Source organism: Simochromis diagramma, unplaced genomic scaffold (genome assembly GCF_900408965.1).
Source record: "Simochromis diagramma unplaced genomic scaffold, fSimDia1.1 OVJJ01000320.1, whole genome shotgun sequence".
NCBI lineage: Eukaryota > Metazoa > Chordata > Actinopteri > Cichliformes > Cichlidae > Simochromis > Simochromis diagramma.
Genome location: NW_024386773.1, coordinates 956,869 through 981,734, shown reverse-complemented (window position 1 = coordinate 981,734; position 24,866 = coordinate 956,869). Strand labels below are relative to the sequence as shown.

Here is a 24,866-nt window from a genome sequence, read left to right as displayed (position 1 = left end):
TCCATGGGCTCTAGCCATTGCCTGGAAAAAATGTTACTTAAAATTCATCCTTGTTTAAGCAATAAAAATTGCTTTCGTTCCAAAGTAGTTAATGCTATACGTTGTAAAACCCATTAAATTAAAGCTGAAGGTTCTGCACTTCAATCACATTAAGATTGTATGACTTAAAACCCACTGTGATGGTTTATCCTCCTGAGAACCAGCCTGTTCATTTATGTCCTCTGTGGACATTTGTTTTTGGTCTATATCTTTTGACCCTACTAAGTCTGATGTACTCAAAAGAGGACATCTGGGGCTTTCCATTGATATCTCATGTGTTTGGGTGGCCTTTTCTAGCTCCAAAGAGGAAGGAAATCCCCCAAAAAGTTCAATGGAAAGATTCCTTTTTCCTCGATTCTCAAGTGTTTAGAGAGGCAAAAAGAAAAAAAGTGTCATCATCTTGGGCCTGTAAGATGACATTGATCGTCTCTTCTGCTCTAAAGGGGCAACTAATCAGGAGAAAGTTATCCTACAGAACGGGAGAAGGGAGCTAAAAGAGCTCGTTTCAGAAAGGAGGAACTGAGGGCCTGAACCAAAGCCATTTGATCAATATTATTTCAAACTGTGAAAAATTCAAACTAACTCTATTAGAGTTCATTAATAAAAATAAGGAGCTGGAAATGAGACTAATAGATCCCCTTTAATGTATAAGAGCCACAAACAGACTGTTTTCATTTTGATTAAACAAATTATGTGCTGAGCTTCAGTGTACTTGAGAATGTAATTTTTTCCTCCTTGGACAGAGCAAAGGAAACTGTTTCCCTCTGCAAACGTAGGATAATTGCTCTAATAAACAGTACAGTGGCCTCTTTTAGCAAAGTTATGAATGTTCTCTCAAGCTAATAAAAGGCATATTTCCAAACTCTCTGAATAAACATGCAAAAGCTCTACAATTGATAGTTCTGAGCAACAAGCTTGTGACATAGCTGTGATTAGCATTCTGTGCTTTCCAGACTTTCAGCTGGTATCAATCACTTCAGTTAACTCCTCGGAAGAAAATACACGTGTACATTACCTGCAACTAAAACTTTGAAGCGATCGGGGTAATTGCCTTTAGAGAACTTAAATATCACTGATATAATGCAGCACATTATCAAAGAAGATGAATAGCCATCTCCTACAAATAAAACATTTATATTGTAATGTCATTGTGTAATGCAGTCACTACAGTCAATATACAGTGAGGACGTTTGGCAAAAGTGGGAAAAAAAAACAAAACTAAATCTGTACACGAATAAAACATCACAGCTAATTAAAAACCAAACAAAAAAAAAAACATTCTCTGTTTATATTTGTGGAAGAAAATCAGTTTTCACAGTACAACTGTACTTCAGTGTAGCCACTCATTTGCAAGAAAACCAGCACCATCTCGAGATATTGTAGGCAACGTTTCAAAAAGTTTTATTTCTTATGAAAGCATTCATTGATTATGTGTTTATTTTAAACCCTGAGTTCTCACCACGTGGTAATCATCCTGATAACAGAAATTAAATTGCAGGAAAGTCTGTATACTGACCGTGTCTGAGAGAAAACTGATGAAAAATCAATTTGCACTTCTTGAAAATTAACTATCATTGGGAAAAAAAAAAACAATACATTTTATGGCTTGTTTTTTTACATCTAAAAAAAGAGCTTCATGTCATAATCAGTGTAAAACTGTACATACATATGGAATGACTCTTTTTGCAAAACATTACAGTGGCCTTTTTTCAGCCAAGTTATTCACAACATTATCATATACATTGCACAGCATCCAGAGAAACGAAGACAAATTGAAGGCACTTTAAAGAGTCGTCATTAATCTCCCGCTCATACAGTTGTGGCACTGCTCTGTTCTTTGTAAGACATTGAGTAGCTAGAAGCCTGAGAGATCAATGTTTAGCTCAATACTAATCAGAAATTAATTAACAGCTAACAAGCAGGAGGCAGTTTACCTTTATGTTGTCTGTAACTCCCTGGATACTGAGGTTTGATGTGATGTGCAAAACACAACTAAGACAGAAGACAGTTTAAAATCCTTGCAATATGGCTAGTGCGGTTTAAGAAAAAAAAAAAAAATTCATAGTGGCAATAGTTTAGACTCTTTTGCAAACCAGCCTCAGGTGTACAAAAAGAACGACATTCCTATGACCACGATCTAACGCAGCCTCTGGATTTGACAGTTCGTACCTGTTACTATCATCTGTTAATATACAGCCCTTATGTAGAAGCACTGATCTAGTGTGAATCACCTGCAAGGAGGCACCATATTCTCATGTTTAGAGAGACTTTTGTTAAGTTGAGTGTTTTTATAGGCTATGCATTTTCATGTGGCTAGATGGCACTGTTCCCATTAACACAGCATTATGATTCCCAGCTCAGCTGAAAATTCAAATGTGCACACACAAACATAATCACACACATTCATACCTGAACAGACTTTTTTTTTTGTTCCATAAGAACACAACAGTTATTCACCACTTTCTCAATGATTTGCCTGCCAAAATGCAACGAAGGATGAATCCTCATCTTCTCACAGAAAAAGTCGGGCAACATTTTCATCCAGCAAAACAGAAAAAGCTCAAACTTAATTTAATCAAATTGCTTTCTCAGGATTACTTTAGTGTGAGTTTCCCGAGCAGCAGAACAGACAGGAAGAGGATTTTAACCAACAAGTGGTCAGTTCATCTGTGCAATAAAGGCCTGCTCCTGCCAATGTCATTACATCCATCCCATCACTCAAAAAAGTCCCACCATGTGATCTATTTGCCTCATGTAGATGCTCTTTAATGGGAGAGTGTACCGTCGCTCCTCTGGGATCCTGTTACACTGCAGAGAGTTTTAAAAAGAAAACAATTACTGTTGAAATATTTGTAATGTGAGAACAGTGACCTAGATTCGACAGGAACATGGCCTTACATTGCTGATGTTTCTTGGAGCAGGCTGGTTGACTGGCTCTCTTTCTGTCAGTGCTCCCTCCTCACATGGAAAGTCATCATTCCATTGTTTCTCCCTGAAGCGTTTGTCTATAGGCACAACATGACCCTCGGTTGTGAAGATGTACTTGTTATCGGATTTGTGAAGTGGGTTGTCTTCATCAAACAGCTGCAATGCATAGGAGAGGTTTTTATTTACACAGAATGAAGACAGGTAGGACATCAGTACTAACACCTGGCTCATACCTCATGGAAACCTCAATGGTTTGGTCCCCACAGTTAATATGTCCATTCAATACTTACCCGTTTAAATAGCATAACAAAGATGATGCTGTAACTGGGCGTGGTCATTTTGGGCAACATGTGGGTCCCAGCTGCCTGCAAGTCCTTATCTCAGCTAATTCAAGTCAGTGACATTTTTTCTTGGTGCCATCTGGAGCATTTTAAATTTTCTTTGTATCACAAAAAGATGTGGCTCACAGAGGAGTTTATACTCTGGTCTATACTCCAGTTCTAGTAAGTACAATGATAGTATTTCAAACCTTCTGCTTACAAGGAGCAGCACTGCTCTATATCTGAGAAGGCAGATTTAATTTGTGATTTCCACATGTCCAGACCATCTAACCCTTGCCTCTCTAACTTTGTCTAAAATGCTGTTCCCCACACAACCCTCCCCATTCATCCAGGCTTGGAACGGCACTGTGAGTACACTGGCTTAGAAAATCAATCTTTTAGCCACGTAGGACAATAAATCACTTCATGTGGTCATGGTATGTGAAAGCAAGACAGTTTGACAAAGAGGATTTGAAATGCTGAGACAAACTGATCATTAAGTGGAATATGAGGCCAGGGCAGGCAGGCAGCACACCTTAGAATCAGGAGAACATACACGCACAGCTTCAGGGGGCCACAAGCTACAGGTGATTTAGACTTCTCGTTACATTTTGAAGAGTCTATGACGTAAACTACACAAGTAGCTGACGCTGTTGCCAGCATTCACGATTGTGTGTGTGTTACACATTAATGACCTTGTGGTTGTGTCCTGGAGTTTTATATGCACTGCAAGCCACAATAGAGACAAGTAAAATCCTGCAACTTTTTCCCTTCTGCGTCCTTACTCTTTGTTGTGGTCAGTGGGTTTTTGTTTCTTTGTGTGTGTCATTTTGGGTGCAAACATACTTGCCCCTTAAGTTTTTCCACTTATTTGTACATTCCCAATAGGTTCAGCAATGTCCCTCCAGGAATTTGCAGGCATCTTTAAATATTTATATATTGAGGCGATTGTTATTATTCTCTCAATGATAAATTCAACTGTGGTAAAATAGTAGTTGAAACTCTGTGAACACAATACTTGCACAATGTGTCAACATGACATGTAAGTTACATTTCCATGTACGTGCACATTAGGTCATGTAACAGGGTTTAAGAGGGATTTGCGGCTATGATGTACCTATGGTGTGGATTCAGTGCAGAAATCTAAAGCAACTGGTAGTGTACTCCCACTGCCAGTCCCAAGCCGGGAAAAATGGGAGGGTTGCATCAGGAAGGGCATCCGGTATTAAACCTGTGCCAAATCAAACATGCGGATCCACCCTGTGTAGCGCCCTCTGGGGAAATAAGGGAGCAACCAAAAGTACCATCTCTTACAATAACTTGGATAAAGATCTATCGCGACTATATACTGCGCTCATATATAATTTTATAGCCATATAAGACATAGCTTTCTATCTGAATGGTCAAGCTGCAACTTACCAGATAAAGATATTTGCATGTCTCGCTGAGGAAAAAGCTCTCCATGCGATCCTCTTTGGATTTATCCACGACATGATGGAGAGTGGCATACCCACATCTGCAAAGAACACAATTCCGCTCAGCCAAAAGCAAACACAGAAGAGCTTTAACAAGCTCAAAAAGAGTAAACAGTGTATTTTTCTATTATTATTTCTTGGACAAAAGCATCTACAACTTTAAACTTAATCTCACCTGACTTTGGCATTTTTCTCAAGGCTCTGTAGAATATCCATTCCAACATGCAGATAGAAAGGATTTTTGGTTGCCTGCAGAAGTTAAAAAAGAAGACTTGTGTGAGATGTAACAGTCACTGACAGCAGCACCAAACGCTGTGGAACAAAGACCATGACTGTTACCTGGTACAGCAGGTAAGTAGACTCTACTAGTTCTGGTCTTAAAGGGTAGAAAAGCACATCGGGAGCCTGCAGCTGCCAGTTGTATCTTTCTGGCAGAGCTCCGAAGCGCTTCCAGATGGCATAGTAGAAGGCATGCAGGCAAATGGCATCATCTACATCGCCATTCAGCACCTATGAGGCAGAAGTAGAGCTTTAATTTAGATTAACAAAACAATGTATACACCATGCTGTTTACAGTACAGGATTTTTTAGATTGCTATCAATATTTGGGGAATTTAAAAAATTAGATATATAAGCTGATCATTTTTGTCTTTTAGACACACAAAACAAAGATTCTAGACTTCTAGAGAAATTTCTCGAGAAATCTAGAGAAGAAGATGAGAAGAAGACTCTGAATTTCCCTAACATGTGTTATGTGTAGTTATTTGTGAGTCTTTACTAGGATAACATGACAATGCAGTTTAAAAATAATCTTGTTTTAATAGCATAATAAGTATTACTGACTCAGAGAGGATTAGTTGCCAGGCAGGTTGCAAAGTGCCCTCTGGTGGACAAACCATGCAACATCAACCCTCATAACATGGTTAAAGACCATTTTTTAAAACATTTTTAATTTTCATTTAAGAACTGTTTTACACGGCAATACAAATAGATCAGGAAACAGACAATATAGGCCGATACCTCGGTCACGTTCTACTCACAGCTGCCACTATAATCCTCACCTGAAGGCCAGGAAAGAAAGCCTGAAGTGAGTCAATCCAGGTGTTCATTATCTCACCACTGAACATGTTCACATTAACATAGAGAGGTGGGTCACCTTCTCCTTCATTGCACGACTCTCTCCTGGGAAAAAAAACCACAGAAATAATATGTAATACTAGTCCCTATGCCTCTAAATGAAATCACAGTGAAATTGCGATTTTATACGCTGCAAAGAGATTTTAATCATAAAGACAAAAACACAACTTCAGATCCTTAACAGGTGTTTATCGGTGTTTACTGATGAGGAATAAAGGGCTGATGTGTATCTCTGTTAAGTCTCATGACAGCTTTAAGTTTCTGAATCTAGTTTTCCTTCCTTCCTGAAGTTTCCTTTAGTAAGAAACTAAAACCAAAAACCATCAGCAGTTTTATTTCCTCTTTGCTTGTTTAATCCGACAGTGACTGATTTACATAGCTGGGATTCATTTCACATTTCATTTGCAACCCAGTGAAGCTGTGCAATGCTGCTGTGTCACATTTCTTTAGTGCTGAACTCACCCTCGTCTCATGTGATTCTGGATGCTTTCATAAGCAGCTGTAAACATACGGTAGTCCTCTTTTTCTCCAAAGAGGATGTACGACTTAAGCAAGTACTCATAGAAGGAGTCCATACCAGCTCCAAGACCACTCTGCTTGCCAACCCACTGGCCTGTTTGAATATTAACTACATTGCCTAAAAAGAGAAATTTAAGTTTATATTCACATTGTGTGGCCATATAATTTCAGCAAATAAACAGAAAAAAAAATGAAAAAACAAAAAGAAAGTTTCCAGGGGAAGTCTTTACGCTGTACTAAACATCATACATACCCAAAAGACCGGTTTCGTTGCTCCTCAGGTTCCACAGGGCTCTGACAGCTCGTCTAGCTACCCACTCAAATGTCGAATCCCCAATTAAGCGGCTCAAAATTCCAAACTCCACCAGCAAGGACCCGGCTCCTGCAGTGCAGGTCTCATTCACACTGTCAGGAGGAACTCCGTTCTTCAGGTTCACCTGTGATAAAGATACAAACAAATCAAGTCTAGTGCATTTACAGTGACCAATGACAATTTCTGCTCACATGATAACTAAGGTGTGTGCTGCAAAGCGAGACCGAAAGAATATATACCTCTAATTTGTGGTCACAACAGTCTCACTCACCCTGGGGTAGGGAATGCCTGTGCTGGTGTTCTCAAAGGCTGGCAGCAAACGCACAGCCAAGTCATGAGCCAAATGTAGCAGCTCATTATCGTAACCTTCAAAGCCCACATTGCCAAAAGGATGTTTTGGGTCAGTCAGCAGAATGTGTGCTGAAATAAGGCTTCCCAAGATCCTTCAGTTTAAAAAAAGAAAGAAAGAAAGAAAGAAAGAAAGAAATATAACACCGGAGTTCTACACATAACCAGATATTTAAAAGCTTATCGAAAGCAATTATCATGATAAATGTTACACGAGTCATCATATCAAATGTTTTGCTTTAAAAATGTGTACACTGACATATTTTGATTCCTACAGACTCTGAAAATAGTGACATATGTACCTGATGTTTGCCTCAAAAACTTGCACAGTTGAGTCCTTGTCAAAAGATACAGTATCTATAACCAGTTTGACGGCTCTTTGAAACTCTGACACGTTGCCGAGCACCTGGTGAGAAAAACCACATACTGTATAACCACAGTAAATCAACAATCAGCTGTCAGTTTTAAGACTGACACGGTAACACTTGCACCTGGCTTCATGCAGGGGAACTTAAAAGCTTGGCAGAAAACCCACAACTTACAGAGGAAGTGCTAACAACGTTGTTCTGAATGTAGTGCAGAGCAGAGAAACTCGTGTATTTACTTTGAATTATGCTACTGATTGGAAAAAATACAACGACATCGCCTTGGATTAAACCAGAAGCTCCCAGTGTGAGAGACTGCAGAAATTGGCTAAAGACTGTATTTGTTATGAAAAGAAGAAGAAAAAAATCACTGCAAGACTAAATAATTGTTTTTGCATTGATGATAGAATGGTCTTTAAATTATATAAATGGGAAGTGACAGCAGTTTTAATAAACAAAAAATAAAAAAAAAAAGATTTCATTGATGTTTAAAACAAAGAAAGGCCAAAACTGGAATTGGAGGCTGATTTAAGGAAAGTATTTAGGTAAAGATATGTGAACATCTTCACTTTATTCATGTTCGATCTGGTATTATGTCTAAAATATAAAACTAAGCCAAAAAAAAGGAAACTGAAAACCCACAACTCACAGAGGAAGTACCAGTCACCATTGCTTTAATGCAGTGCAAGCAGGGCAGTAAATAAACAACCTACCAACAGAGTGTCCAAGGTGTCAATGAGAGTAAGGGAATAGTTCCCCAAGACATCATTTATGTTGATATTTGATCTGAAATAAAAGAAGTGAAACAGACTGTGGTTTCACACACAAGCGGGAGACATACATTATACTGATCTCAAAACATAAAGCGTACTTTAAATCCAACAACAAAGTGATATTCACAGTTTTATCACTGCATATGAGAACAAGTCTTCCCATTAAGTAAGGATTTTTCTTCTGATTTGACAACATAAACAGTGTAGGACTGATAAGAGGGTATTAAAACATGAATACTTATTTATCAGTGCAGCTCACAACAGGGCAACTCAAAATTATTAATTATAAAATAATTTGCAGATAATCATTGATCATTTTTGGTGTCATGAAAAGGAACTAGCCATTAAAAATTATAAAATCCCTTCTTGTCTTAGAAAACACTTGACAAGAGAAAGTCCCCCCCCCCACACACACACACACAAAATTTCTCTTAATGTTAGTGATATATCTCAAAACTTTTTCTGATACAGCTGACAGATTGAGGAAATCTATTCTGCCTTGAACCATAAAGCTCTTGAACGCATCACAGAAGAGGAAAGGAGTCAGAGATGCTGCCTTATCAGCATAATTTTCTGCATCAGATAGTCTTGATATTGGCTATATCAGTGCTATGCACAGACACATTTACACTTTTTGTCCAGTTTTCTGACAGTTTTCTTTACAGTGGTAATAATTCTTGCATTGTGAATGCATCCTGTAATGTTTTTGTATGGGGATCACCCTTTGCACTACCTACACTTTAGCATACCTCACACATCATACTAGTTGCATATCTTACAACAGGGACAGCTCTCATTAGTGAGGTACCATCTATTCGCTTTTGTAGTTTTGCACAACCTTTGGTTACTCCGTTATAATATTCCTCTAGTTTCCCTATTCAAATCTGTATTTGGTGGCTTTTGTGTTTAATGCTCTGTCATTCACAAGCTACTAGATGTCAAAATTTCCTTTGGGAACAATGAAGTATCTAGTTGTAGTTCTGCGTGTAGTTCCAGCTGAAGGGAAAACCTGTTACAGTTTGAAAAGCATTGTTTCTTTTAAAGGGACTGAAGGGAAAGCTGATGGATAGCACTGCTGACTCAGCAGTGGCAGATATGATCACAACTGCATCAGTAAGTAAGTTTTTAATTAAACAAAGTTTAAATGATTTGGAAAACTATAGCAGGCTTTGGAGCTTTTTGCTCAGTATCAGACTCATTTTTGGAGAAACAAGACTGTAGACTAAATCTCTCCAGGATCTAGAGGCTTTGTCAGAAAACAAACAAGTATATGTCACCCAACCTTGGAAATAACACTTACTGATTAATTCAAGACAAACATGAGGGTAAAATAGTTGTTTCACTCTGTTTTTCTTAAACTATACATTTGCTTGAGATCATTTGATTTCATAATTTTGAATATGTTATGAAGAAAAACAGGCTATACTTCACAGAAACCCACAGGATCCCTGTTAAGACTCTTTAAGCTTGGAAAGTACAGGACTGTTCAGTGAGAGTCATCTGACCTAGGCTGGCATTGCCACAAAATAATAAGAATTATGTAAATGCTTTCTATTTAGAGAAAACATGGTTTGAACTCTCCTCCGGTTCCCACTTGTAAACCCTGACCCGTTCTTGAGTGATTACCGGTAGGCAACACAGAGAGCAGCGACATTTTACTACAAGCCAGTTTGATTACAACTGCATGCAAACTGCAATGTGCAGAAGACAGTTAAGATAACTGAGCGCCTGGAAGCGTGAACTGCATTTCACAGTAGCAGGTCCAGTCAGTTCAGGTAATCGGGGTAACAGTGAATGACTCACGGGTTTTGCACGTCTGGACCCCTCCCTTCACAGTCAATTGGATTCAGCTCGTCCTCGGGAAAGGCATATTTCATATAATTGTCATATCCGAAGTAGAACATTTCTTTGGCCATGTCTTTCATTTTGGCCTTTAGTGTGTCCGGGAAAGAGCTGTATCTCCGCACGTACTCGTCCTTGTTGCCATCGAAGAAGCTCAGGTAGGACCTCTTTGGGGACTCCTCTCCCGCCGACGCACAGGTGGTCTCCGTCTCTTCATATCTGGGGCCGTGTATTCGTTCAGACCACGAGTTATCTCGCGGCTCGGTCTCCTTTTCCTCCCTGAACAGCAAGTCCAGTTTGTGCAAATTGAAACCGAGATGGAAGTTGAACCCCCAGCTAGGTCCCAGTCCGAAAGCTAGCCACAGCATGCAGCTGAGAGACAGTCTCAATACGACAAGACCAACAAGTATTGACCTCCATTGCATCTTTGCCCCGCGTCGATCTTGAAACGCATAGTTTAAGTCCACATACCTCAGAGGGATGACCAACTGTCAGTCCGGCTGAACTACAGGCGAGAAGGGGTTGTGGAAGTGAGTCCGCCTCGCATTTCCTGTCAACAAACCAGCTCCTCCCACATCCTGATAGGCGATTGGTGTCGTGTCAGCGGGTTCTACTAATGATTGGTCGTAGAGATGTCAATCTCGACGGTGCGTTTCGTGGCATTCCAGATTTGTACGCCAATAAGAAAGAGCCACAAGAGTGAAACATTTAGTTTTCAAACCGAGAAATTATTTACATTTCGAAAGATGTAAAGTTGGAAAGGTCAGTTAAATGTAAATATATTGAAAAAAAGGGGTAAAAATGAACATTTTGTTCTATATCTTTAAATGCTTTCAAAGATCCCCAGAATTAATACGCTCTTTTTATTGGTTAAGAAGCCATCAATTAGAACATTATCGTAATTAAATGGTAAAAAAAAATAAAGAATAAAGCTGTTTTGACTTATCCGCTGAATACGAGCTGCAGAGCAACTCAACCACAACAATAATACTGAGTAATTACTATATGCATACAAGCATACATGGCTTTGACCGTATGTAGGAGCTTGTACCTGATTTTACTGTATTACTACACTAAGTGGTAGTAGGCTTAGGCTGCTGCCCCCGCGACCCGGCCTCGGATAAAGCGGATGAAGATGGATGGATGGACTACACTAAGTGAGTATGCTGACCTGTAAACCCTACCAAGGGTCACCTAATATAGATCTGATCACAGGTATAATAGGCTAGGTAATTGATAACAGCTATGTAGAGCTTTTTGGTATGTAGTCATGGCAAAAAAAGAAAAAGTATATCCTGAGGTTTTACATATTAGAATATAATAATAACAATAATGAAAAACTGCTCCTTAGCAGTTCTTTAAACTGGGTCAATACAACCGCAGATGAATTTCAAAACATGCAATATTACATCATGTCATTATTTTTTTCACAAAAACTAAACCAAAATGCAGAAGTAGTGTGTGAATAAGTAAATAAATACACCCTTACTGCTTCCATAGGAATTAAGAGGGAAAGTTTCAACAAGGTGTTCATAATCAAATGCACTTGTTTAACTGATCATTAGAAAGTGTGAGCACCTCTATTAAAGCAAAGGTTTTGGCAAGTACATTGATTGATTTGGCAGACTAACAAATATAAAGAAATTAATCAACAATAATGTTAAAGAAGTAACTGTTGCTGAAGATCATTTCCAAATAATCTCACGCAAATTCACCCAACAGTCAAACGATATAACACCAAGAGAAACTGCAAACGACACCTCAGACTCTGCAGTACTCAGTTATGATGTCAAATATAAAAGTTCATGACAGTACTTTTTTTTTTTTTTAAAAGACGGAACAAATAAAGTTTGTTTATAAGGGTTCCCATGACCTAGGTTTGCAACATTACAGCTGAACAAAACACAAGATTTCTGGAACAATGTCCTTTAGATAGATAAGACCAACATGGAATTGTTGGCCCTGCACAGCACTACGTTTGACAAAAGTCAAAAACCCTACACCAACTGCCAAACTGTTGTTATCACCTGTTGGCTGGTGATAACTTGGAATAGTTTCGCAGCCACAGGAACGTAGTATTCTCTGAGTCAACCATGATCTCTTCAATACGCTAAAGTATTTAGAGTCAAATGTGAAGTCGGCGGTCTAACACGTAAGACTTGGCTGAAACTGGGTCATGCGACAGCAGCAAACCTACAGCAGAGTGGCTGAAAAAGGATCAAGGTGTTGCAATGGGATCTTAAGAGATTTGTACATAGGCACATGCAGGCAAACCTTTATAAAGACAAAGATCCTCCACAACAATGATGAAGTCACACAGAAAATAGTTACTTCAGGATAATACTTTTTAAAGTTGTTCTAAAAGCTGCTGAATCATGGCGTGTAATTAGTTTTCACACTCCTGCATTTTGGCTTAGTTTTTGTTAAATAAATAACGACACAGTGCAACATGTCATGTTTTGTAGTTCATCTGAGGTTGTATTGACCTTATTTTAAGACCTGCTAAGGAGATTATTTTTATCCTGACCTGATACATAAATTCTTTCCACTGAAAGAGGGTGCACCTTCTTTTTACCATGACTGTAGTACTTCATATAAAAGAGCATATTAATGTTTTCCCCCACCCCCATACAGTGACTGTTGTTTTGATGAGTACATTCTATTCAACTAGGTAGAATATCAAACCAAAGGACAAGAGAAAAACAAAACAGAACAGTGTTTAAATTAAAAAGCATGCCTTTTTTTATTCTAGAATACATTGAAGTGGTGTTTTTATGATGTTACTGTAGGCACACCTTGCATGCTGCTTTGCTTCAGAGAAGAGACACTGCACAAGGCACTTTAAATCCTGCCTCTCTCTCAGCTTTGAGGCAGCACAAAAGGACATTGTTCCACTGAGGCTAATTACAAATAGAGGCCAATATGAACCACACAACCCCATACAGTGTTGCTTTTAGTACATTCAGAACTTTAAATAGAATCATATATTCATACACACACACATCCCATTTCAGTAAAAATCATACTAGCTTGATATTTTTTACAGACCTGCTTCAACTGACTTGCTTAAATGCGCATTTTCTAAAACAACTGGCACATCTTTGAAAGGAGAAAACCTGATCAAGGGAAGGCTGACAGTCAAGATGATCACAGAGCCGAGCTAGGCAGAAAGAGGAAAACCTGCGTGTTCACATCAGCCGTTTCTAAGCATCATACCTGACTGTCTGAAGAACCTCATCATACTGTGAGATCTGTTGAACTGAATAAACCCTCCTAGAAGAAGGTGATGTTACAGCAACAAGGGTAACAAGCTACCTGGCAGCATCAACTGTGTAATGCCTGAAGACACAAAAAGGTAGCTTAAAAATAGTTTCTCACTCCTAATTAAAGTACAGCTTTACAAGATGTATAATGCCAATTTCTTTCTTAAAGTTCGGTACCAGAATTGTTGTAGTGCATTGTTGGGATTTGTTTAAGAATAAAAAAAAAAAAGGTAAAATGCCAAAAAAAAAAAGTCACACAAGCAAAACAGTGCAGCACGGTGAAGTGCAGGTGAGGATACGACTGTACATCATTGCAGAGTGATGAGGGTGTGACATGACGGTAACAGGGCAATAACAGCTGGAAAACAACTTGGGTTTTTTCAGCTCCTGCGTGACTTTGAGTGCTGGATGAGCCACTGAAGTGTGATATCTGCAAATAAATGCATAAATAGAAATATGCAGGGTCAGATTTAGCACTGCAACAAAGAAATCAAACGATTGTAAGAAATAATGCCACAACTTACCAATGTTGTCTTTCTCTTTGCAGGAAATAGAGTAACAGCATATCTCCCTGTCCTGTATAGCTGACAGATTCCTAGAAAGGTAAAGAATAGTTATTAATATATAACCAATCCCTACATTTTAAGACAATTTAATTTAAAGTAAAGGTACATAGAGCAGATTTATTCCCCTTTCACCAGTCAGCCATACAAGCCCTGCAATGGCCCTAAAAGAAACCCAGGGGGCGTCCACACCACAGTTTGAAAATGACAGCGTTAAAGTAGTACTAGTAAGAGTCTCAGCACATTTTTGACAACTTGACAGGAGAGGAAACCAGTAAGATTACAGCTGGATATAAATAAAGACAGTTCCCCTTTACCAAGAGATATACATGAGAAAAGCATCCTAACGGTTCTTTAAAAAACAAAACGAGATGAAAAACTGCGAACACGTCTGATATTAAGAACCTACAATGCACTGATGAAAAGTTGAAATGCCTTCAAGATTTTTCCACACTTACATTTTCTCAATGAGCTGCTTCTCGTCTAGTGCAGTGGGGAGATCCCTTTTGTTACCCAGTACCAAAACCTAAAAAAGGGCAGGTTAAATTTGAACTCTGAAACTCCAGTGGAGTAATCCAGAGAAGTCACACACAGATCTCTGTTACTGCTTCTGAAATCACACAAATATCTAAATTGGTTTAAGTGGAACACTTACGGGAATTCCTTGCAACTGAGGTTTGTCTAATAAATTATGAAGCTCATTTCTCGATGCCTCCACCTTTTCTCGATCTGCAGCGTCAACCATGTACCTTGACAAGATCAAAATCAAAATTAGTCATCATTTAACAACAATAGTGTTTGTTTTATGAAACAAAGGGTATGAAAGGCAGTCGGGGATACTCACACGATTGCATTAACTCCCCGACAGTACCGCTCCCACATGCTCCTGAACCTCGGCTGCCCTCCTATATCCCAGATCTACAGAATTAAGACCAAACCTTTAGATAACTTTTCCTAAAACCACTCTGGGGATGGGTTTTGTTTTACCAGTTGTGACAGATTAGATTAAAACTGAACCTTGATCGTGACATTTCCTTTAGTGACCTTCCTCATGTTGAACCCGACTGTAGGAATCATATCTTCACTGAAATGCCCAGACTGAAAGGAAAGACAAGTTTATCATTTATTAAAAGAAAAAAAAAAAACAGTCATTTCAAATGCACATTTTACAACATCTGCACTATATAACCAAGTATAACAGCGCAACTGGTCACTCACATATATACTGCATGTGTGCTGCACTGATTAACTTCCTTAAAAAAAACAGGAGTCATATACATTAAGCTGTGTGCTTATAAGAAATGCATAGCAACATGCTGCATGGAAATACACGCTACGGATTACAAATTAAGTGGCAGTTCTAAGAAACGTTTACAAGTTTTTACATTTAAACTTCAAGTGACCTTTAACAAGCAATTTATAACTTATGGTAGCTTATGAAAGCGTGACTGACATAACGGCATCCTAAGGTAAAACCACAGCTTTAATGTTTAACGTTTGTTTTTGATTCATTCATGAGGAATAATCCAATCATAAAAGTGTTTTCACTGAGTCTTTATTGCAAAGGAGGAAGGGACTATAAAAAGTAAAACATTCAAAGTTGACTCTAATTTGAGTATCATAAAAGAAAAAAATAAACAGTGAATCATTTTATTGAAATGACAATAAAATAAAACGTTTGGGTTTTTTGTGAATGGCCTTTTGTTAATGCTTTGTGTAAACTGCAGTGGAAAGAAAATGTGTTTGTGTATGAAAAATCAGTGGAATTTCCCTTTTAAGTTCACAAGCTGCAGATATCCTTCTCCATGCTTCGTGAACCTGCACTGCCGGGTGCACGAACATTTCACAGCACATGACTCGCCAGAGTCACCTGACAAAGCTAAGTGGAAATGAGTGAACGGTCTTATGACTGAGAAAGGCGGAACCACCCCTGCATAACTACTCATGAACTCTATTGTCAGTGTCTGGTAGGGTATTTTTTTCATTTACTCAGCGTAAAGGAAGGGGAAGAGTATGTTCCAACCCCAAAAACCTTGATATCACCAGACAAGTGTGGGCACCAAAGAAAATTTCTATAGAGATGTCGTCTTCTTCGCAGTAAATGCCTGATAAAAATCTGTTTTTTTCAGCACGCATATAACCTCAGCACAATTCAGTGTTTCTTTTAAGTGTTTCAACTGTGCAAGTCGGAGTCTTTAGAAAGAATTACTTTCACTTTAACCTAATTTAATAAATATATTCTTTAAAAAAAAAAAAAAAATTTCACAACTTCCAGTAGCCTGAGTGTTTGCGTAACAAAAAAGACCAACACATAAATATCTAATGTATAAAACTGAGCTCACATAATAGTAGAATACCAATGTTGAATTAGTGGCCGTAGCAAATAAATGATTGAGAATTTTTTTGAAAGCAGAGGTTATACATCATCAATACACTGACTATCACCTAGTAAAACTGATTAAAAACATAAAAATACACCAGCCAGAAACCAGAATGCCAAGGTTTAGCAGAGGAAGTGCATACTTGTTTTTAACTCTGGCAGCGTAGATAAACATCTCAAGTGCACAAATGTTTTTAAAGAGCTTCCTCTAACATCCCAGCAACATATCTCTTTGAAAATTGATTACTCATCCATACTTTTGATAACAACTGTTACATAAACACACACAAGATGCACATTAGAGAAAAGTACAGAATGAATCCTGACTGATCTGAAGCTATTTCGTTTTAAGACGAAAGGCTGCACCAATCAGACCTTGCCTACACCAGATACATTTAATCTGATTGGTTATCTGACAGCTGATGGAGTAAAAGGCATGCCTGCCATCTGTTGCCACCCTCACTAGGGCCCCATATGTGAAACTAAAACAACCAAAGGTTTGGGGAAAAAAAGAAAGAAACCCATTTTAGCAATAATAAGGCAACCTGGATTGCCCCACCAGTTTTTGAGAAATAACTGCAAAGTTACATGAGAAACCAACACCCCTACCAAGAAGCTACAATCTGCTGTTGTGTTTTTGTGTCTTTTTTACATAAGTGCAAAAATGTCTTCTCCTTTTGTTTACGTGTGCTTGACTTAAGTGCAGTGTTAATCTAGTCCCTTTTTTAGATGTGTCATGGAAATCTGCCACTGCTTTATAATCTCACATTTAAGCATTAATGCTACAGAAACTGAGAAGCTGACTTTTATAAATACAAGAAAATAAATATAAAAAATAAAGAAGATAACCCACCCAGACTCTGTTAGTTGTCCTCATGATTTTGGAAACCAGTCGTGCCAAAAAGTGATTTGTGTGTTTATGTTTTTATGTGCAATATATTTGCTTATATTGGTAAAAAGGTTGGAGTCGGGATCATTTTCAAAGGGGTTATTTATTTAAAAAGAAGAAGAAGAAGAAGAAGAAATTACCTGTAGAATATGTTATGTTATAGATGAAATAAATATATGAAATAAAAAAGTTATTGTGGTACATTTTTCACTGCCCAATTCATTTACATTAGTTTAAACACTCGCAATTATTTTTTGGCAGATGATCTCCTTTGACAGGACACCTGTATAACACTGGTACAGGGGACCTGTACTACAATGACACATAAGTGATCTTTCCAGTTTGGCTGCACCGCTGTCAACAGTTACTGTCAGCGTGTTATTACGTTAACTTCCTGGTAACTAAAGCACTCCAGACAGCTTTTAACTCCTTCGTGTAAAACTATGTCAAATACTGCTTTTGAGCTTTGGAGTTTAGACCATAACACTGCATCCTACTAGCCGGTAAGCTGCAAAACTAAACAGCTAAACATAAAACAGCAACTCCTCTTGACTGCGGTGTGTGTTATGGATGCTGGCTCCACCAACAGAGCAAAGCACACCCCAGAGAACCGGACAGTGTTTAGCCCACTTCTAACTTAGTAACCTCTATGCAATTATGCGAGCTAAGGCTGTTAGCCGTATCCTAGCAAGGCGGCTAGTAGCAGCTGGAGACTTACAGCGATCACGTTTACAAATGTTGTTTTCCCCGAGTACTGCAGGCCGACCAGCGTCAACTCCATCTCCTCCTTCCAAAACAGAGACTTGATCCAGTCCAAAAGCCGGTTTATTAGTGCAAGCATCTTGAGGTCGGTGGTCAGCGCTCCCCTGATGGTGGTACCTGTTTCGTCTCCCTCCCTGTCAGATGTGCTGTTTTTCCAGTGGGGAAGCGAAGAGGGACAAAAGCAGCTGTCATATGACCGATCAGCCAAAACGTGCTCATCAGCGCCTCCGCAGGGACACAGAAGAAGTGCACCCTTTGTGTAACGCCCACTGTTTGCGTTCTTTTTGTCAATAAGAACTTTTTATGAACAAAAAAACAACAGTCACACGTTTATTATAGCATATCCCAGCCTGCACGTCACAGCAACACTACAACAACCACTGCCACTGAAGGTGAGACATTGAATAATGTCACTTTATATATATATATATATATATATGCAATATGAAAATGAAGAACTATGATAACATATATTAAATAAATTATCTTAAAAACTAGAAACACAATTCACAACTCTAGTATTGCAGCATGATAACAGAAAAAATATATAAAAAATAATTAATATTTATAAAACAGTCATTATGCAGTTACAAAAGAAATATATATTCATAAAAGAAACAAACATGTGCTGTTGCAATTAATAGATATCCAGTTGGAGCTTGACTGTTAAAGACAGCTTTTGACAAACTTTAACAATGTTTTAAAAAGCAGTTCTTGTAACGACAAAATGTGTGCAGATTTTTCATTAATCATATGATAGATCAACAAAGGAAAAATGACTAAAACCATTTAATTTATTCTGATTACAATTTATCTGTTTTGCTATACTACAGAAACAAATTAAACCAACCAGATTTGTTTTCGTTTGTAGAATTTCTTTAACTCTACCTACCTAAAACATTCCCAACAGTGTGTTTATTTGCAGTATAATAAGCATAAAAAACTTGTGTAGCTCATCTGTAACTCATGCCAGAAGGGCACAAACTGCAAGGCCCACCTCAGGGACGAACACATGTGTTACAGACCAAACTGCAATACCCCTGAATATTCAGCAAGAAATCATCTATTTCAAGTATAGACTTGAGATAAACTCATTACCACATCAAAGTGAGGTTTTAAATATGAATCCATACATATGTGTTTCTGCTTAAGTCATGCTAAAGATCAAAAGGAATCATCAAGTCTGTTCTACAAATGTTTTTCACTTTCCCTTCTAGATCCTGTGCACTGATGTCAAGCAAGATAATTTTTAGCATAGTGGCTGTAATTGAACAGAGTTATAATATCATCTTAAAATAATGCTTTCTAGATCACAACTGTCACTGTCCTTGGATCCATCCTGGACAAACTGAAGCCCGCTCTCTTCCTTTGGTAGGTGAAAGTCACTGATGTTAGTAGGAACAGCCAGCATGGGTTTGTGGTCTAAAGCAGGGAGAGAATTATTACCATCAATGATTTAGTTGAAATATGACATTATTTCCTCGCTGCACACCTACGCATTCGATAATAAACATCACACATTTCATTGCTGCCACCCCCATTTTCCACTTCACTTCCACTTCATTTTCCATTTTCCAAGTCACAGGAGTTTTCTGATTTGATCACCAAAATGCAAAATTTTAGGCGAACAAAGGCAGATTTATTGTAAACATTTCACTCCTGTGAAATAAAAACATCAGAGAGGAGTCGATCCAAAGGAGAAGGTGTTGCTGCACGTAAAAACAATTGTTCATTAGTGACTTTCCATGTAACTAAAGTATAATACACTGAGCTCCATCCATTGCCTTACAGATGTTCTATAGTGCAATATGTTTTAAACAAATAAGTGGCATAACCTTAATCACTTTTCATAGTGAGAAATGGGAGCAAGATAAGCAGACTTTGACGTTTTTGACAGAAGGACATCATGGCTAGAGTTTGACTATCCATCAGCTTTGTAACTGTATTAAAGGTTTTATCACAATATGCTCAACTTTTTTTCAAAAAAGTTATGTGACTTTTAAGACTAACCTTTAATTATTATTAACTTAATGAGAGGTTTGGTTATTTTAATATTCCCAAACCAGACTTAAAACATGTCCAGCTTAATTTAGGGTTTTTTTGCCCTGTAGTGGACACCATGCACACAAGGGTTTAAATGTCTTTAATGTAAGACACAACTCATCCATCCATCCATCCACCCATCCATCCATTTTTCCTCTTGCTTATCCAAGAAGTGGGCACAGCTAACAGATATATTTATGAAAACTTCCCACTTTATAAACTACATTAATGCATCTGTTAATTTGTGCTACAGAATTTTTGTATTTATGTGTTTGACTAAATCTGCCTTAGAGGATTTCTAAAAAGAAGAAGAAGAAAAGGAGTGTCACATGTGCACAATTTAACTGAGTACATCCTGATTCTGCTCTTATAGGCTATCAGATTATATTCCAATGTAAATCAATATTTTTTCAGTAAACTGACATTTATGTAGTACAGTGATGATCATAATATCACTATAGCATGATGTTCACTACAGTTGCATTTTTCACTCCTGTCAAAGATGTTGTGAACTTGTGAGAAGTGTCCCTCTGGACAGACTTTGCAGGCAAATATTGAAGTGTCCACTATAGCGTCCAGTAACTGACTACTATAGTAGTTGTAGTGCATTAAAGTTCTATAGCCAACTGCCACTGTGGGAATTTAGATGAGTCCTTTTATCTGATGATCTGCATTTGAATCTTTTTTTTCTACTGTTGATACGTCACAAAAATATATGAAAATAATTCTGGGAAGTTCCCCTTATGATGGTATTTTTAAAAAGAGCAGTAGCAGTAATATTTAGATTGAGTCACATCAATTTCTTCTATTAATGAATACTTATTTTGATTGTTTAAATGCCACATGTGGTTTTCGGAAGGAAATCTGCCCATGCCAGTGATTCCACTTTGACGTACTGATATGATTTTCCATGAACTTACTTGCTGTGTGAATCCTTAGGTACTTTATACATGTGTAGGACATGAACAGAAAGAGGCTGAGAGACAGCAAAATGACACTAATGCCAAGGATCACATGAATGAAGTCTCCACCGTCTTTGGGCCCTGGTGAAAAGTCAAATCATAGTTAAGTTTCTTGATTGCAGCATATTGTCACTATGTTCTGTTGTCGTGTATCACAAGTGTTACATGCTGAGCAATCAACAAATTACAGCCTGTGTCAATAAAATGCGTGAATATGTGTACATACCGGGTCTGTCACAAATTGAGTCGTGTGTCCTGTTCCCTGGAAACTTTTCAGGAAACCCCAGCACGCTGCACCTGTTTAGCACAAAGCTTTTACATCACTGGCATGTTCACAACTTCTTTTACTTATCACTGCGGCAGAAGCTCTTTAAATCGATCTTACTGTGTCAGTGGTTTGCAGTCATTCATTTGCACATCGAAATATTGTTTTTCGCCACATATGGCTTCACACTGATACGAATATTCTATCACCCTTGCATTCGAGGAGACGACTGGAACAAAAGAAAGAAATACTATTTCAGTAAACATGAAAGATACTTTGGGGGGGACATTTGTGGTTATAGGGTGACAGATTTTGTCAGCTTTGGTGATCCTGTGACTTATCGTCAGTTTCCGCCGTGAGGTCAGTCATGAGTCTAGTGATGAGGTTTTATAAGTATATATCTGATGACATATAGTAAGGACTGCAGCTTAAGACAAAAGGGAACTGAGCATTCACTCTTTGCTAAACACTCTTGACATTATGAACAGCTCCTCCTTCACCTGATCAGTAGGCTCAGGTTGAACAGCAGATGTGGAATAAAATTACAAATTAAAAAAATTCTTTCACATGGATCTGTTTTAATCATGTAATAATAAACATGTCTTGACTTTTAAGGGATTAGTCTAAATATCCACAATTACACAGATGCAATAGTCAAACCAGTGTTTGTGGCAGGATATATATTTTACTCGCAGCTGTAAAAACTCAAAATGTCCATTCTTACCTGTCCTTTTTGGTTTCTCTCCTGTGACGCATTTGTCTTTCACACAAGTCGAACAGATGCTGTTGGAGCACAGGAAACCAGCGGCACAACTACAGGTTGCATTTGTGGTTGATGTACATTTCACAGCATAATCTGTAGACAGACAAGAATTGAAACCACTGAATTCAACACAATATTTCATCTTTTGCTAGTTCTGGTAAATGCCTTCTCAGCTTCTCTCAACTTACGCTGACATGTCTGACATTTTTCACATCTGTCAAAGAGGTTGGGAAGTTGTGAGAAATGTCCGTCTGGACAGGCTTTGCAGGCAGTTTGTTGGCTGTCAGAGCAAAACTCTTCTACATAAGTGCCTTTAAAACCAGGAAAAAGTTAAAATCAGCGACTTTCAGTATTTTTCAGTATTCTTGAACGAAAAAGTTCAGCTTAAACACATAATCTGATCATTACATCAAACAGATCACTACTGTAATAATTAGATCAAACTAATCAAAACATTAGATTGAAAGACACTCATCTGATTTTTTAAAAAGTTTTTTTTTTTTACCTGGGGGACACTTGTTACAGCACCGTCCACTCATCTGAGTCTGTTGATCACCGCAGCTTTTAACGCATCCTATAGTCCAAAAAGCCACAAATAATGGTATAAGTGCCATGGAGAGGTTCAAGTGAATCATTGTGTCCAGTGCTCTGTGTGCGCTTACAGGTTTTTATATCGGTGGCTGACGTCAGCATGACAGAGAGTGTGACTGCGTAGTCAGGAAGTGAAAGACCACTAGTAAATATAGATCACTTCACGAACACGCTAAACTGAAAAAAAATTTGCTTAGTTCAACTTTTTTTTAACTGCTGTAAATTTACCAGATTACTTGCTATTATATTTTATTTTATTGTACAATTGAACTGGATAAAGCTGTACTTCTAAGCTTATCTACAGTGAAGCCGTTTGATTTATCCAAAGCAGACAACATTTAATGCTTGTTGTCACCTCTAATATAAATCTTTCGTCTAAGAGACTTTCCTTTAAAAGCATGTGTTGGAGGAGCTTGTTTTCGAACACATGCAAGAACGTCTCAAACACTCCTGAAATAATGTCACACTCTCACAAATGACAGGTGACAAATTTCATGTGACAGCCTCTTTGTGTTTATGACAGCTTCTTTCCTAGATTCCACTCCTCTGTGGTGCTCACTATGGCTGTACAATAGGTATACCTGTGTATTAGGTATACCTGTTAAATAGCTTGATGATGCAAATATCTAATCAGCCAATTAAATGGCAGCAACTCAATTTTGATACGTAGACATGGTCAAGAAAACCTGGTGAAGTTCAAATCAAGCACCAGAATGTGTGAGAAAGGTGATTTAACTGACTTTGAACCTGAAATAGTTTTCGGAGCCTGACGGGCTGATCTGGGTATTTCAGAAACTTCTGATCTGCTGGGATTTTCCACACAACCATTTATAGGGTTGACAAATTTACAACCAAATTAGGAGCAACTCTGAAAGAACAACACATTCATTTTTGGACTATAGCAGCTGAAGATTACACCAGATGCTACTCTTCTCAGTTAAGAACAGAGGCTACAGTTCACAGGGGTTCACAAAAAGAAGATTGGAAAATCGTTACCTGGTCTGATGAGGCTCGATTCCTTCTGTATTGTTCAGATGGTACGGTCAGAATTCGGTGTATACAACGTGAAAGGAATTATTCTGTCTTGTATCTACAGGTCAAGCTGGTGGTTATGCGATGTGCGGGGATTATGTTCTTGGTACACTTTGAGCGAAATACCAACTGAGCATAGTTTAAATGCCACAGCCATAGTGTTGCCGTAGTGTTGCTGCCTTTATAACCAGAGTGTACCCATCTTCTGCTGGCTGCATCCTACGGGATGATTTGCCATGTCACAAAGCTCAGCTCATCTTAATCTAGTTTCTTGAGCATGACAATGAGTTTATTGTATCTTTGGGATATGATGGAACAGAATTCATATTATGGATGTTCAGCTGACAAATAACCTGCAGTAACCTGCAGTAACTAATGCTGCCAGGAGGTTTTCCACAGTCCTTCACTGTGGGGCCAGGCAACATGTGCACGGCAACTTAAACATATGGAGGAACAATATGTTTACCAATGAGTCCAGATTTTGTCTATGGAAACTGGCTTGTACGATTAATGTGTAGAGAAGATGCAAAAAACACTATGCTGATTGTGCACATATAAAGTTTCCCTTTAGGGTTTTTTTGGGGGGGTGGGGGGGTGGGGGATCACACTGATGTTGTAGAAAGGATGATGATGATGTAGAAATCTTTACAAAAAATAATAACTCACGAAAACTATATACTTGGCTTTATAGGTATAAAGTACAGAGCTTTGTTGCTTTCCTTTGTGCTTTCTCTCCAAAGGTGTTCATTAATTTTGCTTATTTATTATTAGTTTTTATATATAGTTTTTTTCCCCTATAGTATTTATCTAATGGTAATACATTTTACTGGATAAGATGTATGGGTCTTTAGTTCTATGCAAAGCCATACAATGGTATGGCTTGTAGACTAGAAGCCTATGAAGGTCTGCCACTTAACATCAGAGGCTGAAACCTCAGATTGCTGTCTGTGGGTATATATTTTCACGGACCGGCCTTTAAGGTGTCGCGGATAAATACAACAAAATAAAACTAGTACCGGTACAGAAAAAAAGAAGATTTATTCATAACACACGTGAAAAGACCCAGGAAAACCGAGTTAACGATAAAAACGATAACAAAATAACGCTGAAAACTGATAACGACCCTGAAAACCATACATTTCACACCTGAGCCTCAACTCTCGCTGCCCGGTACCAAACGACTCACGGACCGGTACCGGTCCGAGGCCCAGGGGTTGGGGACCGCTGACTTAAGTGATCTGCACTTCATATCTTCCACTTTAACCCAGCTTTAACTGGTCATTCCAGCACAATG

At 38.2% G+C, this 24,866-nt stretch overlaps 3 protein-coding genes across 3 annotated transcripts; all 3 read right to left on the bottom strand.

Annotated features, from left to right (window-relative positions):
- Nucleotides 1–660: 660 nt before the first annotated feature.
- Nucleotides 661–11,131, bottom strand: edem1 (ER degradation enhancer, mannosidase alpha-like 1). The gene is made up of 12 exons (XM_040001871.1): nt 10,021–11,131; nt 8,158–8,230; nt 7,382–7,485; nt 7,003–7,174; nt 6,672–6,855; nt 6,362–6,536; nt 5,824–5,944; nt 5,102–5,272; nt 4,938–5,011; nt 4,707–4,803; nt 2,938–3,123; nt 661–2,847 (listed from the first exon to the last, which is right to left on the bottom strand). Exons 1-12 carry the CDS (start codon nt 10,482–10,484, stop codon nt 2,758–2,760), a joined length of 1,911 nt encoding a protein of 636 aa, XP_039857805.1. The 5' UTR covers nt 10,485–11,131; the 3' UTR covers nt 661–2,757.
- Nucleotides 11,132–12,777: 1,646 nt separating this feature from the next.
- Nucleotides 12,778–18,147, bottom strand: arl8ba (ADP-ribosylation factor-like 8Ba). Its single transcript, XM_040001910.1, has 7 exons — nt 17,873–18,147; nt 14,903–14,983; nt 14,730–14,803; nt 14,541–14,634; nt 14,344–14,411; nt 13,847–13,917; nt 12,778–13,752 (listed from the first exon to the last, which is right to left on the bottom strand). Exons 1-7 carry the CDS (start codon nt 17,993–17,995, stop codon nt 13,703–13,705), a joined length of 561 nt encoding a protein of 186 aa, XP_039857844.1. The 5' UTR covers nt 17,996–18,147; the 3' UTR covers nt 12,778–13,702.
- Nucleotides 18,148–18,232: 85 nt separating this feature from the next.
- tnfrsf18 (tumor necrosis factor receptor superfamily, member 18) lies at nt 18,233–22,609 on the bottom strand. The gene is made up of 7 exons (XM_040001897.1): nt 22,455–22,609; nt 22,138–22,260; nt 21,911–22,042; nt 21,307–21,415; nt 21,148–21,218; nt 20,880–21,002; nt 18,233–19,338 (listed from the first exon to the last, which is right to left on the bottom strand). Exons 1-7 carry the CDS (start codon nt 22,582–22,584, stop codon nt 19,202–19,204), a joined length of 825 nt encoding a protein of 274 aa, XP_039857831.1. The 5' UTR covers nt 22,585–22,609; the 3' UTR covers nt 18,233–19,201.
- Between the last annotated feature and the right edge of the window lie 2,257 nt (nt 22,610–24,866).

What these genes read in the sequence shown, in the direction of transcription:
- edem1 (XM_040001871.1), bottom strand. Translation starts at nt 10,484, where the DNA reads ATGCAATGGAGGTCAATACTTGTTGGTCTTGTCGTATTGAGACTGTCT. An exon ending in GGTCCAGACGTGCAAAACCC is followed by an intron (nt 8,231 to 10,020) that starts GTGAGTCATTCA and finishes CTTTTATTTCAG; the next exon opens with ATCAAATATCAACATAAATG. An exon ending in CTCCAAGAAACATCAGCAAT is followed by an intron (nt 2,848 to 2,937) that starts GTAAGGCCATGT and finishes AACTCTCTGCAG; the next exon opens with TGTAACAGGATCCCAGAGGA.
- arl8ba (XM_040001910.1), bottom strand. Translation starts at nt 17,995, where the DNA reads ATGCTTGCACTAATAAACCGGCTTTTGGACTGGATCAAGTCTCTGTTT. An exon ending in AAGGAAATGTCACGATCAAG is followed by an intron (nt 14,804 to 14,902) that starts GTTCAGTTTTAA and finishes TTAATTCTGTAG; the next exon opens with ATCTGGGATATAGGAGGGCA. An exon ending in CGGGGAGTTAATGCAATCGT is followed by an intron (nt 14,635 to 14,729) that starts GTGAGTATCCCC and finishes GATCTTGTCAAG; the next exon opens with GTACATGGTTGACGCTGCAG.
- tnfrsf18 (XM_040001897.1), bottom strand. Translation starts at nt 22,584, where the DNA reads ATGATTCACTTGAACCTCTCCATGGCACTTATACCATTATTTGTGGCT. An exon ending in AAAATGTCAGACATGTCAGC is followed by an intron (nt 22,043 to 22,137) that starts GTAAGTTGAGAG and finishes GTCTGTCTACAG; the next exon opens with ATTATGCTGTGAAATGTACA. An exon ending in CTCAATTTGTGACAGACCCG is followed by an intron (nt 21,003 to 21,147) that starts GTATGTACACAT and finishes ACTTTTCACCAG; the next exon opens with GGCCCAAAGACGGTGGAGAC.